The sequence below is a fragment of the Vombatus ursinus genome, unplaced genomic scaffold (genome assembly GCF_900497805.2).
Source record: "Vombatus ursinus unplaced genomic scaffold, bare-nosed wombat genome assembly UNPS02014793.1, whole genome shotgun sequence".
NCBI classification, from domain to species: domain Eukaryota; kingdom Metazoa; phylum Chordata; class Mammalia; order Diprotodontia; family Vombatidae; genus Vombatus; species Vombatus ursinus.
In genome coordinates this window covers 12,385,516-12,402,921 of record NW_020954571.1, presented here as the reverse complement: position 1 = coordinate 12,402,921, position 17,406 = coordinate 12,385,516, and the positions used below count along the sequence as shown (strand labels likewise).

General features: G+C 43.1%; 1 protein-coding gene across 3 annotated transcripts in view; it reads left to right on the top strand.

Annotated features, from left to right (window-relative positions):
* Positions 1-17,406, top strand: part of LRSAM1 (leucine rich repeat and sterile alpha motif containing 1) — a 35,730-nt gene that overhangs the window by 10,780 nt on the left and 7,544 nt on the right. For all 3 annotated transcript variants that reach the window (XM_027869299.1, XM_027869301.1, XM_027869300.1), the window contains exons 7-19: positions 2,900-2,984; positions 5,155-5,276; positions 6,093-6,183; positions 6,790-6,920; positions 7,173-7,202; positions 8,295-8,417; positions 10,554-10,693; positions 11,365-11,409; positions 12,025-12,095; positions 13,047-13,146; positions 13,939-14,026; positions 14,872-14,946; positions 17,302-17,382. In XM_027869299.1, coding sequence (XP_027725100.1) covers positions 2,900-2,984; positions 5,155-5,276; positions 6,093-6,183; positions 6,790-6,920; positions 7,173-7,202; positions 8,295-8,417; positions 10,554-10,693; positions 11,365-11,409; positions 12,025-12,095; positions 13,047-13,146; positions 13,939-14,026; positions 14,872-14,946; positions 17,302-17,382 — 1,182 coding nt within the window. The remainder of the gene's footprint in view (positions 1-2,899; positions 2,985-5,154; positions 5,277-6,092; positions 6,184-6,789; positions 6,921-7,172; positions 7,203-8,294; positions 8,418-10,553; positions 10,694-11,364; positions 11,410-12,024; positions 12,096-13,046; positions 13,147-13,938; positions 14,027-14,871; positions 14,947-17,301; positions 17,383-17,406) is intronic.

Sequence of the window (17,406 nt, the reverse complement as noted above, 5' to 3'; positions counted from 1 at the left end):
TCCTCTACCGATAGATTGATATTTGCTTGGCACCTTCTAGCCTTAGGAATCGAGTGGTTAAGTGACTTGCCCTGAATCACACAGCCATTATGGGTCCAGTTGGTAGGACCTGAATCCCAGGCTCTGTATCCACTAGACCCTACTACCTCTCATAATAAATCAGTTGCTCTCTGTAAAATTAAGATAATCATATGTGTTGTGATTATTATTGGGGACAAGTCATTGTGGGTCTTGAATTACAAGAAAAGGAATTTGGCCTTTATTAGGCAATAAGACAGAACATACTCAGAATTGTGCTTTAGGAAGATCAAACTAAAGTATTTCTTCTTAATTTTAATCATCAGTCAGTCAGTATTTATTAAGCTTTTACTGTGTGCTGATGATTAGAGATACAATGAAAAAGCAAAACCAGCCCCTGCCCTTGAGGATCTTGTAGTCTGGCAAGGAGAGACAACATGTACTTATTTGGACATGTACAAAATAGATACAAGCTAATTTGGAGGGCGTTACAAAATAAGATTGGTACTCCAAGCCTACTAGAAAGTATACCTTTCCAACCTTATCTCCCACTGTTTCTTCTTCTCCCTACCCTGTGCTCTAGGGCAGAGGTGTCAAAGTCAAAAGGAAATGGATCCCTGCTGGCTGCATATTGACTTAGAAAACCATGAATTAACATTATCTACATTGTATTTTTCCTTATTTTGTTAAGTATTTCCCAATTTTGCAGGCTGGGAGCTTTGCTCTAGGGTCTATGTTAGCAGCTGGTGGACTCAGGAAAAGCCTCAGGTAGAAGGTGGTCCTTGAGTTGGGCCTAAAGGAAGTGAGGGGTTCTAGGAGACACAAGTGAGGAGGGAGCCTGTTCTGTGCATGAGGCAGAGGCGCCGAGATGGAGATGGAAGGTCCTGTGTGAGGAAGAGTAAGGAGGCCGCTTGACTGATTTTGTGTGCATGGACGGGAGCCACATAATCAGACTGGGGAGGGACAATGGCACCAGGTCGTGAAGGATTTTAAATACCAAACAGAGGAGTTTATATTTGATGCTGCAGATAACGAGGAGCCCCCAGAGTTTACTGACTGAAGAGTAACACAGCCAGACCTCTGTTTAAGGAAAATCAAAAGGCAGCCGTGTGGACGATGGACTGGAGAGGGCAGACACCAGAGTCATGGAGACCAAATAGGAGGCCGTGGTGATGGTCCAGGTTTGAGGTGATGAGGGCCCGAGCTAGGGTGGAGGAAGAGAAGGCAGAAATGTGAGAGTATGAGAGAGATAGTGGAAGTTGAAATGCCAGACTGTGCTCCCTGGATGTGGAGGTATCCAAGGAGGAGTAAGAATCAGGGACATCAAGCTTGTGAACCAGGTGACTATTAGGACGGCCACACCCTGGACAGAAGGAGAGCAGTTTGGGAAAGCTGTGCTCTAAGAGCACAGTTGTCCAGCCCTGACTGAAAAAACATTGTATTATACGATAAGGTTGAGTAAGTTGTTTCTCCTGATCTCCTTGAAAGGTACATCATGGTAGTCTCTGGGTTTTCCAGCTGCAGCAGAGGCCCAGGTGCTCTGGGTCAGCAGGGGTCAGGGAGACAAAGCACCGTCTCTGTTTCCAGGCCATGGCCAGGCGTTCTTTTCTCATTTGGGCTCCTCTGCCTTCTCTGGAGCCAAGGGCTTGGGCAGTCTGCAGCACCAGGACAGGGGATGATGCAGGCTCATGCCGTGCTTTTGCAGTTACTTTTCATTCACCTACTAGAGAAGTGGAGGTTCTGGTGATGTGGGTTTGACTAAGTTCCGAGCTGGCCTAGTGCCCAGTTCCTTGGACTTAATCACTGGATCTTTTTTTGGAGAGTTCAGTTCAGTTCAATTCAACAAGCATATGTTAATCACCTGCTGAGTGCCAGGTGCTGCCCTAGGCTCTGGGGATAGGCAAAGACAAAAACAAAACTCTCCCTGAGCTGTCCTGGGGAGAAACAGCAAGTGCCCAGAGAAGTAAATGCAGATTATCTAGAAAAGAGATGCAAAATGTTTTCCATGGGCTGAGAATCCAACAGTTGATGGAATGGAGACAGGAGGGAGCACTGGAACCCTGGGAGGCAGAGGGAGGAGGGATGGCATTCCAGGCATTCCTGGGCAAAGGCATGGAGGTAAGAGAGGGAAATTATATGGTGAACAGGATATAGGCCAGTTTGGCTGGAACAGAGAGAGAGAAGGAAGGAGAGAAAGAGAGGGAGAGTGTGTGTGAGTGTGAGTGAGTGAGTGTGTGAATATGGAGAGACAGAGAGGAAGAAATAACAGGCACATGAGTGAGTGAGCATGAAGGGAGCTAACGTGAGCATCTTCTGAAAAGAGAGGCTAGAGCCAGATTGTGAAGGACTTTGAAAGCCAAACAGAAGAGTGTATATTTTATGCTCGAGGCAATAGAGAGACGCTGGAGAGACTGTGCACTTGTGCAGAGGAGTGACGTGATTAGAACTTTGATTTAGAAATACCAGGTTAGCAGCAGTGTGGGGATGGATCAGAGAAGAGAGAAACTGAAGGCAGGGAGATCTGTTAGGAAGCTACTGCGGTGATCCAGTGAGCCGTGATGAGGGCCCATGTGAGCAAAGAGGAGGCAACCCGGGGGTGATCACCAACCAGGGACAAAGCAGACTGGTTGGAGCTTCTTTTTTTTTTTTTTCTTGTCTTCTTTGAAGGTACTAATGCCTAATGAAATGGGCAGGAAGCATTAGGAAGGAGAAGTCCTTCTTAGTGTGCTGCAGGACCTGAATAATTATTGAATCCATCATTGAGATTAAGCATGTCCTCCCAGTAGTATCTGTGGGGCCAATGGAAGCTCTGTTTTTACCTTCAGGAGACTGTGGTATAGACGACTTATAGTTTCTTTATATTCTCTTTTCTCTGTTTTAGGTCTTGAATATTGAAAAAAATCAGTTGAAATGTCTTCCACAGTCCATCGGGGACCTGGCCCAACTCCAGACTCTCAATGTGAAAGGTTTGAGAGCAAGATAAACTCCCCAGTACTGTCTCTTCACCTGAGTGAAGATCAGTTAGGCCTGAGCTATCCAGTGCCTGTACATGCTTTGAGGAAGCTGGTGGCTCAGTGAGTAGAGCACTTGGGCCTGGAGTCAGGAAGATCTGAGTTCAAATCTAGCCTCAGACATTTCCTAGCCATGTGACCCTGGGGAATTCACTTAACCTCTGCCTGACAAAATGGATCCACTGGAGAAGGAAATGACAAACCACTCCAGTATCTTTACCATGAAAACCTCAAATGGAGTTGCAAAGGGTCAGACACGGCTGAAATGACTGAACAACATGTGCTTTGAGCAGATATTGAAATTGAAAGAGTGAAAGTATTCTGTAAGGCAGAGCTGCCACAGACCAAATAAGCTGCGGTCATGAAGGAGCCCTATAGTGATTAGAGATAAGATTTACCACAAATATCTTAAAGACTATATTTTATTTGTATAAAATATATTTTGATATATTTAAAATTAAATAAAATATTAAATATTCAATATACTTATATTTATTTTATATTATTTATATTTATTATAATTTAAATTAAATTATAATATAATTTATATAATAATATATAATTAATATAAATTAAATCATACAATTTAATATTATAAAATATTGCTCATATGTATTTAATATTCAATATATTTATATAGATACATTTATTATATATTTAATATTTATATTAAACAAATATTAAATGAAAATAAATATTAAATAAAAATATTAAATATATTTAAAAATAGATTTTATTGATATCTCGTTTTTACGTTGCCCAGATTTCCTCCCACTTCCCACCTCATGCTCTTCCCAGAGTGCCATCTCTTATAACAAATAATTTTTCTTAAATGAGGGAAGGAGAGAAAAAAAATTCACCCAGTCAGGTGAACACATAAAAAACAAAACCAAACCCCACCCCTGATGCTATATGCAGTCTTCTACACTTGTAGATCTCCTGCCTCTGCAGAGAAGCAAGGGGAAGTATCTTTCTGTATCCCTTCTTTGGAGCCAAACTTGCTATTTATTATTTTCAAAACATTCCATTTTGGTTGATTTGTGGTTGTTCTTTCTATGTACATTGCTGTAGTCATTGTCTATGTTGTTTTCCTGCTTCTGTTCACTTCAGTTTGCATCAGTTCAGATAACTCTTTCTGTGTTTCTCTGTATTCATTAGTTATTATTTCTTATAGCACAGTAACAAGCCATTAAATTTATGTACCACAGTTTGTTTACCCATTCCCCATTGTGTTGGCGTCTACTTTGTTTCCAGTTCCTTGCTACCGTGAAAATACTGCTTTACGTATTTTGATGTATTTGGAGCTTTCTTTTTATCAATGATCTTCTTGGAGTATATGTCTTTCAGAAGAATCTCTAGGTCACTTTATTTGCATAATTCCAAATTGCTTCCCAGAATGGTTGTACCAGCTCACAGCTCTACCAGCAGTACATTAACATGCCTGTCTTTCCACAGCTCCTCCAACACTGACAATTTCTGTCTTTTGTCTACTTTGCCAATTTGCTGGGTATGAGGTAAAATGCCAGGGTTGTTTTGATTTGCATTTCTCATATAATTAGTGATTTTGATCCTTCTTTCATATGGTTATTAATAGTTAGCAATTCATCTTTTGAAAAATGTTTGTTCATGTCTTTTGGCCCCTTCTCTGTTGGGGAATGACTTTCAGTATTTTTTATATACATATATATATATATATTCTGTTAATTTTCTGTATTTCATGAATAGCAAACCCTTATCAGAGATATTTGATACAAAAATTGTTTTTGCCAATTGACCATTCCTCTATTTCCCCACATAGGGTTTTAATGGCTTCTCAAATTCAAAGCATTTTGATATAGGTGGTAGACAGTTTTGGAATTCAGGCCTGGGGGACCCAGCTTTTCATTCTTTCTCAGTGCTTGATCTCAGGTAGGTTGCTTCTCCATGGAGTGCTTTAGTGGCTCCATTTAGGGCTGTCAGCATCTTTTAGAGAGAGTGGATCATGCTACATGTTGGAATAAGTGACAGAAGACCCCCTGAGCCCCTGAGATGTGTCAGACCCAGGGGCTTTACTCCTATACATTAAGTGGCAATCACTCTGTCAGTGGTTTGAGCACTGAGCTGTGTGCTTGGGATTTTTCTCTAGATAACAAACTGAAGGATCTGCCTGACACCTTAGGGGAACTTCGTAGCTTGCGCACTCTGGATGTCAGTGAAAATCTGATACGGAGACTGCCCCAGATGCTGGCTCATGTCCGCACCCTAGAGGTAAATTACAGCCATGTTCCTCACAGCTTTGGTTTTTTTTTTTTAACCTATCAGCAAAGTAGACAGCTCTCTCTTTTAGGAAAATTAATCAAGAAATAAGTATTTATTAAGCACCTACTATGTGCCGGGCACTGTGCTAGACTTCAAGGATGCAGAGACAAAATGAAACAGTCCCTGCCCTCAAAAGGGTTGCAGTCTCTTAGGGGAGATAACAGGTACACATATAAATGTACACAAAATAAACACAAAGTAATTTGGAGCGGGAGGCTCTAGCAGCTGGTGGGGTGGAGAGCTTTGGGAAAGGCCTCATATAGGAGGCTGCTTTTGAGTTGAGCTTTGAAGGAAACTAGAAATTCTAAGAAGCAGAAGTGAGGAAGGAGTGCATTCCAAGCATGGGGGGACAGCCTGTGCAAATGCATGGAGGTGGGAGATAGAGTTTTGCTAGTGAGGAACAGCAGAAAAGCCAGTTTGTTGGGGCCATAGAATGCTTGAAGGGGAGTAATATATAGTAAGGCTAGAAAAATAAGTGAGGGCTTTGGCAGGGACTTTAAGTGCCAGACAGATGAGTTTATCTTTGATTATAGAGTTAATAGGAACCCTCTAGAGTTTATTGAATAGAGGAGTGTGACATGAAATGACTAGACAGTCCCAAGAATTAGAAACTGGGTGATGTTCTTCATTGGTAGAGCAAGGTTTCTTTGTTTTTGTTTTTGTTTTTTTAAGTTCTAGGGGGCTAGCCTCAGGCTGACAAATATTGGAAGAATGGGAGATATCAGGTATGTTGGAGGCTTTGCTTCCATCCTTAATGTTTTGCAGACTCTGAGCCTCGATGCTGCATCCATGGTCTATCCACCTGAGGCTGTGTGTAGTATGGGTACGGAGGCCATTCAGCAGTTTCTTTGCAAAGGTAAAATCTAGGGTTTCTGGTATTGTTTTTATCACTGCATAAAGCTCTCAGACATGAGTATAGGCATTGGATAGGAAGAGAGACATGTCCAGAGTGTTCTTTGAGCCCCTTAAGTGTGCTTTATTGCATTGGAGAGCCAAATCTCAGGGTCTTTCTGCAAAATAATGAGTTCCTGGGCCAACTTACCATGCTGTCCACCCCAGGACCCCAGATCCTTTCCAACTTGCTCCTGGAGCCTTGTCTCCCTTCCCGTCAGATACACACTCACTATCTATTCCAAATTTAAATATTGTAAATAATTGTTTTAGATTTGGGCTTTACCTGCTTCTGTTACCCATATTATTTTCCCCTCCATTTGGCAAAATCAGGGCCCTGCCCTTTTCTGCATTCTTTTCAGTCCAGGGACACGTATGCAGGTGCTTATTCTCGTGGAAAACTTGCATTTGTCAGAGAGAAGATCCTTCTGATTAGAAAATGAATATATCTTGGATAGTAGAAAGTGGTGGAAGAAGATGTTTAGCTTTAAGGCCAGCTGGGGGCTCTGGTCTGGCCCGGGTCCTTGTCTTTTGTTGTCATTTGGGTAGAGCTGGCCGTGCTCTTTTTCAGAATCTGGGCTTGAGTACTACCCACCCTCCCAGTTTTTGCTCCCAGTGTTGGAAAGAGATGGAGGAGAGACTTCGGTGGATAGTACTGACGGACTAATTTGCAGCTATGTAAAGGAGGAGACGGAGTGGCAGGTGAGGATCAGCATGCTGACTCAGAGACACTCCCTTCCAGACATAAAAACTTCGGGGGCTCATGGCCTTTGGCCTCCTACCAAAAGGGTGCAGAGCAGAAGCCCCAGTGCTTCTTTGTCCTGTCTGACTTTATTCCTACAAGTGAATGCTCTGTTCTTAAAGACTACTATAAAACTGTGCATTAGATGGGTCTGCTGGGGTCCTTGTGTCAACTCCCCTTTCTCTCAACTACTATTATTTTTTGTTTTTCAGAATAAATTCTTAGATTATGAGAAGAGAAAGGTGAGCAAACATGCAAAAGTCCTACATCTTTGAAAAATGGAAGCCAGCAAAAACAGGAGGGTTTGAGGTGGACATGTTGGAAAAATCCAATGTTTCTTTCTTTCTGAGAATTCAACTGTAATTTTCCTTTTAATAATAATAACAGAACTGTCTTTGAGATGAATTGGCATTACTGTTCCTATGTGCTATCTTGCTGATTGGCACCAGAGTTGATAGGAGCGCTGATCTTGGACCTGGTTTCAGTTCCCGCCTCTGACATTTACTAGCTATGAGGCTGTGGGCAGTCACTTAACTCTTCCCATTCTCCCTTTTCTAATCTGCAAAATGAGCATAATAGCATCTGTAGCATTCAAATGATGTAACGCATGTTAAGTGCTCCGAAAAGTCTAAAACTACATAAATATTAGCTTCATTACCATTGTTGTTTCGCCTCCCGGTGTCTCTGAAGGCTGGGAGAGCTGTAGTGGCCCTGCTTTGCACCCAGACACTGACCACAGAAGAGGGTCTCTTGAAGAAGTGTAATCCAATTCCTCTTATCAGGCAGGGCAGAAAAGGTTTCCTGCTGCAGACTAGCTTTAACTTGGCCCTCTGCTAAAACAAGCTGTGGCTGTTTCAACCGAGAAGCTGATGTACCACTCAAACCAAATATTTCTCTATCCCCCGAAGACTTTTTATCTCTCTTACTGATTCTTAAGACGTTGGGCTGTAAAAGTGTAGCTGTTGTTTTTCTTCTTGTAGCCTTGACTTTTTCCCTGACCATTTCTTGGCTATGAAAGAACCAGCACAGGTGATCTGTTATGCTTTAGATTGATTTTTGCAGGGTGGAGCATTAACCATTCCGGTTCACTGTTCCAGAAATCCCTTGGAGTCTGTATGCTCTACCTCAGCGTCTGTGTCTGTCACCCACTCATGTGCGCTGCCTCCTCTAGGGGTTTCTTCACTGTGAAAAGTTGCATGTTATCAAGAGATAGTCAGGCTTGGGGCTTGATCTTCTTTATGTTGGCCCTCTGGCCTCGATTAAGAAGAGAGCAAGATCTGGGAGCAGCTTGTGCCGTTTTCTTGTCGTGACCCTTCAGATCTCTGTTGTCTCAGGAACAGAAGATGCTGGAGAAGTTAGAATTTGAACGTCGCCTAGAAATTGGGCAGCGGGAGCATGCCCAACTCCTCCAGCAAAGCAGCAGTCAAAAGGATGAGATACTGCAGACCGTCAAAGAGGTACGTCCCTGCCAGGCCCATGGGCAGCAGCCAGTAGTTGCTATTAGTATGGGGCTGGCCAGACTGTGTCTGTATTTTTTTTTTTTTTGGTGAGGCAGTCGGAGTTAAGTGACTTGCCCAGGGTCACACAGCTAGTAAGTGTCATGTGTCTGAGGCCAGATTTGAACTCAGGTCCTCCAAGACCGGAGCTTTATCCACTGTGCCACCTAGCTGCCCTCCCTAATGCATTTTTGGCATAGTGAGGGAGGATCCAGAGAAGGGAAGGGCATGGAGGCCATAGTTCTCACCTGACCGATCCCCTTGGAGACCAGACTGTCCTTCCCCCCTGCAGTCTGCTTTTACCCTGGCATGTGAGTTACAGATGACTGAGAGAGAAGCTAGCCTTTTGTGGCATGTGAGGACTGTCCTGGTGCCTTTATTTCCTCAGACTTTCCCCAGGACTGACACTTGAGACCACATCTCCCTCAGTTACATGCTTTATTTAGTGAGGAAGGGACAGGGGCAGATCCTGCCATGGTTTGGCCGGCAATGTCACTACTCACATCATTCGTAGATTGTGACTTGGACTGACCACACCTCTGGCCAATATCCAAGTTTTTGAATCATTCCGAGATAGCTCTAGCTAGACTTGGTGAGACTTCCTGATCTCTCTGCCACACAGAAGTTTATATGTAGCACGTCCCAAATCTTGTCACCTGGCGTGACGTCACGTGGATTGCCTGCCTCACTCTGAGTGATCCTGACTTGAGATGAGGCTGTGTGGTGTAGACCTGGAGCGGGAGGACCTGGGGTGAATCCTGACTCTGCTGCCTGATCTCGGTGACATTAGGCAAGTCACTTCATCTTTTTAGGGACTCGGGTTCCTCATCTACAGAATATGTGTGTGGGGGGAGCAGTCAAAGCCAGATTCATTTCAGTGACCAGTCTTGAAAATGTATGTGTGAAGTGTGAGAAGACCTGATGACCCACACTTCTCTCCTCTTGGGGGATTATGGGAGTGCCGTGTGGTTGTCAGATGGGGTCATTTGGATCCTAGACATAAAACTGGAAGGAATTTTAGTGGTCATCTCGTTGCGTACTTTTATTTTATAGAGAAGGAAACTGAGGCTCTGAGGGATGAATCATGTTTTCCAAGATCTCATAGCCACCCAAATCACTCTGGCTTTCATTGATTGGCCAACAGTAGGTGCCAGGCCAAGCCCCACTTGGTCACTGTTTGGGCTCTGATTGGCTCAGAGTGACTGTAAATAGCAGTTGTTTCTGTTTTGGCCAGAAACACTGAAGGTCTTCTCCTCCCAGATTGATTTTTTTTTAAACTAAGTAAAAGAAGCCATTCTCTGCCTTGTTTCTTACCTAGCCTTAATCATTGAATGGGCATTGCCTCAGTCAAACTGAGACCTGTTAAAGATCTTAGCTTAAAAAGGACGAGGTCTTCTACTACATCTGGGAGCCATCTCCAGTCTTCCTGATCAATATCTGGCCACCGGACCCAGATGGCTTCAGAGAGTAGAGAAAGTGAGGCTGGTGACCTTGCACAGCCCTCCCTCACTTAAATCCAGTTCACTTGCGTGTCATGGCAGCACCTTCGTGACGTCATGATCCTCTTTAAGAACAAAGGACAAACAACAACAACAATAGTTAAGCGGCAGAGCCAGGATTTCCACCAGGCTTGTTTGACTTCAGGACCAGTGCTCTTTTATCACACAGCCCTGTTTTATCTGTCAGTTCTGCTAAATAATTTTCTTTGGTACAAAAAGAGTGTTCAGTCTGGTGGTAGCATTTTGGGAAATGATTGGTGTAAAAAATAAAAGGCATCAATAAAACTTAAAAAAAATAAAGGGAGTTAAACCAAATCATCTAAAGTCCCTTCTGATCCCAACCCCGACTAAGATCCCATGAGTCTCTGGTGGACCACAGGTGCATTCCTAACCATTTCTTTCCCTGCCATTGTTTTCTTTGTGCAGTGTGAGATCTCCCTGAAGGACAGGGATTTGTGAACACAGAGACATTTTTCTGCTCCTCATTTCTGTCCTTCCCTCAGCCCTGACCCTAAAAGCACCTGCATCCCAGCTTTTTGGGGACCGGGAGCTCTGACTTGCAAGCTATCCTGCGTCAGCGCTCTGCTTTCTGCCACAGGAGCAGTTTCGGTTGGACAAGGGCCTGTGTGAGCATCAGCGCTACCTGGATGGAGAGCGTCAGCGTCTACAGAAACAGCTGAAGCAAACAGAGCAGAGCATCTCAAGCCGGATTCAGAGGCTCCTGGAAGATAATCAGAAGTAAGCCTCCTGGGTCGTAGAATCATTCTTCCCTACATGTGCCCAGCCTCCAGCGAGCAGCCTGCTCCTGCACATATGAAAGTCTTGGCATCCAGGCCAACCTTATATATAGGCAGCTGCCTCCATAGTTTGATTGGAGGGGCACTGGGAAGGCCCCCTTCCAAAAAATACCTTCCATCAGGAATTATGGATGCCTAAGATTCTGCCATTCAAGATTCATTCTTTGGGTGAGGGCGTCAGCCCTTTAAAATGCAGTTGCCCCAGAAGAGTTGCATGTCATCAATATCATTTTAGGGTAATTTGTTCATCAGGGCCTTTCCAAAGTGACAGCTACTAATAGCAGGTTTTATTTTTATTCTTGTAAGGGAGGGGAGCTGTAGGGGGTCTGGGTTATCATGAAAACGGTGGACCTCTTAGACAAAATGAGGGATTTTGGAGCATGCCACAGCACAGGGGAGAGGAGAGGCCTAGGAAGACAAATTTATTCTCCTTCACTGTCTTGCTGAGATCTAGTTTTGCCGTACCCTCTTTAGGCAACAAGTCTCTATTGACTAAGTGGCCAGTCCTGGTGCCAGGTGTTCTAATTTCTCAGGTATGTCAGGGATACAGGAGCAGGTTCTTAGAATAATAAAGTGATCTGACTCTGAAAAACCTTTTGATCCTCTCCACAGACAAAGGAAAAATTCTGAAATCTTGAAGTCACTAGAAAATGAGAGGTAAGTGTTTAGCTTATCAAAACCTTGTTGAGCTAGGTTACTTACTCTTTTCCTCTAGGCACCTCTTCCTTTCTTCTTTACTTCCTATGAACTGTGAGAATTACAACAAAAAATGTACCAAAAAATTCCCAAAATTTTATCCCAAAAATTCCTAAAAGTGTTGGGGATGGATGTCTACCTCATTTTATCCACTACTGAGAATCCATTTCCCATGGGAAATGATTGGATTAGAAATTAATTACTAGCTTCAGATTATTTTAAAATACCCAGTAGAAATTTATGTTCTAAGATCACCCGGATTGCCAAAATACCATCAAGGACCTTCCATTGCCATTTTGACTGCTACCACCAACTCACTTCAACATCTGGCCCTCTCCATCATTAGTAGTTGTAGTTAATTGGCAGGGTATCCCTTCTGTCCATGAGTTAATGCATTTTTCTACTGTGAGATGATTCAAAATTGACTCCTTAGGATCTCTCATTCCCTAAGGGAATTCAGTTAATTACTGATGGAGCTTTGGGGACATAGGTACTTAATTAGGATGTCCAATGACATCATCTGATGTAACTAGATTTGATGTTTTATATGCATTTTAATGAATGAAAACTTTGCAGGATAAAGATGGAGCAACTAATGGCCATAACCCAGGAGGAGACGGAGAGTCTGCGCCAAAGAGAGGTTGCCTGTAAGTCTTAGAAGTGGGGGCTGAATCCTGCATTGGAGCAACCATTGGTTACATGGGGAACAGAAAGACCTATGTTGGGCAACTGGAAGAGATTTACTTAGCAAATCCATGGTTATGGTTTACACTTTGGTGTTCTGAGGCTGATCAGTTTCCTCTTTCTGTCATCTCCTAGGGAGATATAATTTACTCTTCATTATTCAGGGTAATGGGGGAAAGCCTACCCATGTCAGAATCTTGCTTAATTGAAATAATATACAAATTGTGCATTAAAAATTAGTCTAGGCAAATGAGGCAACTACTTATTATCTAAAATGCTAATTTTTCAGTTTAGAATCCAGTATCTAGCATAGTTTTGTTCAGCCACAGTATATACATAGCTGATAGTTTCGAATTTGTAAGCAATACAGTGGAGAAGACCAATATAATCCTTTAAAAATAATTACTTTATTGGAGCATCTGCTTCTCAATTTCTTGCTCCATGTTGTCCCACTGGAGCTATTTCAGGTTTATGTTTTCTGAGGGCAGTGATGCCTTAGAATACTCCCTGTAGCATTCCTCCTGGGATAGGTCCATCCTACTGAAGAGGTAGCCAGTAACGTTTGATTCAGAGATCTTAAATGTGGGGTCTGGAAGGAGGTTGGGATGACTTGGGGACTAGTTGGTGCTGGTTAATGTGTATACACTTTTCCAGGCCAATTAGAATTTTGGGGGCCAAGCAATTTTTATGAAACAAGTAGCCCAGCTTCCCTTTTTTTACTGGAATATTTTACTGGGAAATACAGTGTATTCACTAATGTAATGTTTGCATCTCTATCTTGGGATTACCCAGACCAGCATTATGTTGAATTATGTCACAGGGTAGGTCTTTGGGAGTTGCTGAATCATCAGTTGACAAGGTTAGGATTCCAGTGTCCCCAACCCATACTGAAAGATCTTTGATGTTTTTCCCAGCTGCCATGCAGCGGATGTTGACAGAGAGCTGCAAGAATAGATTTATTCAAATGACCTATGAGTCTCAAAAGCAAAGTCTGGTCAAGCAAGCCTGTTCCAGGTAAGGTCCGGAGGAACCCCAGGCCTGTTAAAGAGGGGTGGGGCTGTGCAGGGCAGGGGAGTTTGGTAGCAGCCCATGGCTGGTGATTGAAGCGTCTGGGTCCTCTCTTCCCTCCTCTGCCACAAACTCACTATGTGATCTTGAGCTTGTTTCCTGGAGGGAGGCTGATGACTTGCAGTCAGATGACTTAGGTTCAAATTCCTGTCCCACTAGTTAGTAACAGTGTCATCAAAACAAGTCATCTTCTCTCTCTGGGCCTCAGTTTCTTCACTTATAAAAATGACGGTTGGATTAGATAATTTCAAACATTTCTTCCAACCCAAAGTCCTATGACCTCTCTTTGTGTCTATTTCTTTACTTGTGAAATGGTATCCAAGTTGTCTGTCCACCTTATGCTGGTGGGTTGTGTGCATCACCATGATATTTATTAATCCTGGAGAGCCCTTTGGAAGCTACATACAGGACTAGAAGTGGGAAGTACCAAAGGAATAGGTCAGGCTGTGTTCTTGCTAGTTGTGAGTAACAGTCCGGAGTCAGGGGACATGAAGCCAATTGGATTGAACCAGCCAGATCAGTCAAAGGCAGACAAGTGGATAGAATCAGGTCCCGGGGACCGGACTGAACAACATGGCCAACATAAATAGGGAAACAGAAACCTAACTTTTTCCTCTTCTGCTAGAGGCAACGTAATTGCAATTTCTCTGACTTCCTTGGGCTGTTTTTTCCATATCTCTCCTTTCTTCCTGTTTGGATTTGGATGGAGCCAGGCTCATTCACCTGTCTTTCTTGCAGCATGGCCCAAATGGATGAGAGATTCCAGCAGATCCTGGCTTGGCAGCAGATGGATCAAAACAAAGCCATCAGCCAGATTTTGCAGGAGGTGGGTTGGGGAGCTAAGCAGACAACTGTCACCAGGAGTTTGGAAGCTGGGCCAGAGAGGAGGCGGAAATCCAGAGCTCTGGTGAAAGCTTCTAAACTGCCAGAAACCTGGGCTTCCAACTAGTTCATGTTAGGAAGGAAAAAACCGTCCCCCTGTGGAAACTCTCCCCTGAGGGATTTGGAGACTGTGGCTAAGATTTTCAGTTCTACACCTAAGCTTAACAGAAGGGATGGAAAACCTCTCAGGGGCCTCTGGGTGGTGTTTTTTTATTCACCGCATCCCCACATGAATTCCCCCTCCTGCTGGCATGCTGTTGCTGTCCCTAGTAGCATGGATGTCCTCTGAGTCGGGGGTTAGGGTGGTTGAAGAGTTGAGAGCATTGGTTAATTATCTAGCCACCAGTTCAAAGGGCAGGAGATAGCGGGTGATAATGCTCTCCCTCCACGTTCCCAAAGACTTATGAATTGGCCTCCGAACCTCACAAGGTACTCTTCATATTCTCCCTGCGCCAGTCTTTCTCTTTCCCTTTCCTTCCTACCTCTGTCTCTTTTCTCTTCCTTAACATCTTTTCTGTTGTGTTTCTTTTTTCTCCTTTTACCTTTTTTGTCTATTCCCCTTATATTTTTTAGTATTAACTGTCTTAATGAAATTTGATGGTCCCTGATTTTAACTTTAAAAGCCAGTGAACTGAGCATTTTAATTTTCTTCAAGAAAAAAAAATAAATTCTCTTCCTTTTTTTTTTTTCTTTTGAATGTGGCCCCGCTTATATTTTCGCTGAGCCTAGAATCTGAAATGGAAAAAAGGTTCTCTCACTTGGCTAAACAAAATTCAATCTCTGTTACAGAGTGAAATGCAGAAAGCTGCCTTTGAAGCCCTTCAAGTCAAAAAAGATCTCATGCACAGGCAGATCAGAAACCAGGTGAGCTCTAGGTCACCAGAGTTGGACCCATTTGGGATTTCTAAATATTGTGCACATCCTCTCCCTGAGCAGAGATGAACCTTCCCCGATTGCTATCTTCAATGTCAGTCCCAATCAGGAGGAAACCTACTCTTACTGTATTGCTCCAGAGAGCAAGAGAATAAGGACTGTATGCATAAGTTAGGGAGGCAGTTTCTCGACTCAGAATTTTAAAAAATTCTATATGTCCAGAACTATCAAGAGATGTAAGAGGCTACTTTAATGAGCTCCTCAAAACTGGCAGTGTTTGAGGACAGGTTGGACGATCACTTCGGTTGTTGTTGTTGGGATTCCTGCACCAAGTGGGACGTGACTTCTTACCTTTCTTTGAAAGCTTCTACCTCTAAGACTTAATATTTTATGATTCTAAATTCATCATCATGTTAGTTTTTTGGATTTTTCTAGGACTCCGCTGGAAAATTTTAAGAAAAGGTCATGACTTTTGACAGTATAATGGAAATGGAAATAACATTGAACTAGGAGTCAGGTTCTGGCTCTGCCATTAACTCACTGGGTAACTTTAGTTGACCCATTAACCTCTCTGGAATTCAGTTTCCTAATCTTTAAAATGAGGGAGTTGGAATAGATAATTTTTTTAAATTAATTTTTTTCAACGAACAAAAATCCCTCTTCTCTCCTTCTCCGCCCTTCTGCCCCTTGAAAAAGAAGAAAACAAACCTTTGTAATAAATATGCATAGCCAAGTAAAACAAATTTTCACATTGGCCATGTTGGATTAGATCTCTTAGGCTCCTTTGAGCTCTCAGAGTCTGATTCTGTGGATGACTAGGGGAGGAGAACAATGCCTCCCAGGGCCTGCTCCACAGAAGCCACACCTCCTAAGTCTCCATCATCTTGCCTTTTCACTTGATAACTCCGTAGCTCCCCAGTCTAAAGGGGGAGGGGAAGTACTCTGAAGTGCTCTTCCTCTGAGATAGTAAACTTCACTGTGATACCGAGGGCAAGGTGATTAGTACCCCTAAACTCCCTTTTGGCAGTGAAGGACTGTTTGCTACCAGATGTTGTGTGGGAAGGAATTGCTCTGAAAATGAACTTGTCCATGATGGCAAAGCTCATCTGCTGTGTAATATAGATGGTGAAGGCTTATCCCTTACATCATGCATGCCATCTTTTGCTGAGGCCCATTAGGTCTTCTAGTGAGCTGAGAAAAATCCCACTGCTTCATTCATTTAAAACTAGCCACTGGGAAAATTCCAGATATATTTCTGGGACTCATTCTGATTCCTACCCAGGAGGACTGGAGCCAGGAAATCTTTGCCATCCCTGCTGTGGGTATTGGAAAGAACACTGGGTATCAGTAGAACTTTTAAAAAAGAAAGAAAGTTATGTGAGATAGAAAGAAAAAGAGAGAGAGAGAGAAAGAAGGAACATTGCATTGTAGTTTTGACTCTGTCCCTGATAACAAGGTGACCTTGGCTAAATGATTTCACTTCTCTGAACCTTAGTTTCTTTTTCTGTAAAATAGGGATAGTGCCCTGCCAACCCCACAGGGTTGCTGGGAAGATTGCATGAGATCATGGATGCTAGGGTGCTTTGTAAACTGTAAAGTACAAGGGATTATTATTTGATTAGTTGAAAATCTCATTGCATCATCATTAAGCACATCGAAATTTCACATACTTGCATGTCTTTTTCTTTTTCTGATATGATTTCCTTTTTTATTTACCAGTTTAATTTAAATTCCATATTGCCCAACATGAAGCTCTTTTTTGTGACTTCACATGGCTGGCTGGGGAGTGACAAATCAGGAGTAGCCTTGGCTGAATTGGGCCCTGTGTCTCACATTGCACTCCCTCTCCCCCCAGCTGACTTAGAACTCCAAGCTTCCCCTTGGGGGCTTTGAAAGGAGACTCTTCCACTTTGAGAAGTAGGTGTGGGTGATTTTGACATTCTAAATCAGCTGTCTCCTAGCAGTTGCTCAGCTGGTGCCTTATGGGAAAAGTCAAGAAGCATCTTTTGTGTTTCTTAGCAGAACATGAGTCTTTCCCTGGAACTCTAGCAGCTGTTTGAGGGGACAGTTTAGCTAAAATGGGAGTGCAGGATGGTTTGACAGGTAGAGAGAAGGCTAGTAAGAGCCCCAGTAATATTGCTGCTTCTGGGACATCTTTTCTGAGTATTGAAGGGAATACTTGGTTATGGGGTAATTAAAAGGACTTAGCAGAATTTCCATCCTCCTGAAACTCCAGCCTTTCCCAGAAGGGTTGATTTGGAACATCATTTAGGGCTGTTTTCTACAGCAGAGTAAATCAATCCTTTGTAAATGTAAGTTAAAAACACTGTCTCATCTTCTGTTTAGATTAAGTTAATAGAAACTGAGTTATTGCAGTTGACACAGCTGGAGTTAAAGAGGAAAGTCCTGGACACAGAGGCACTGCAGGTATGTAGGGTTCTCCGGTCTGGC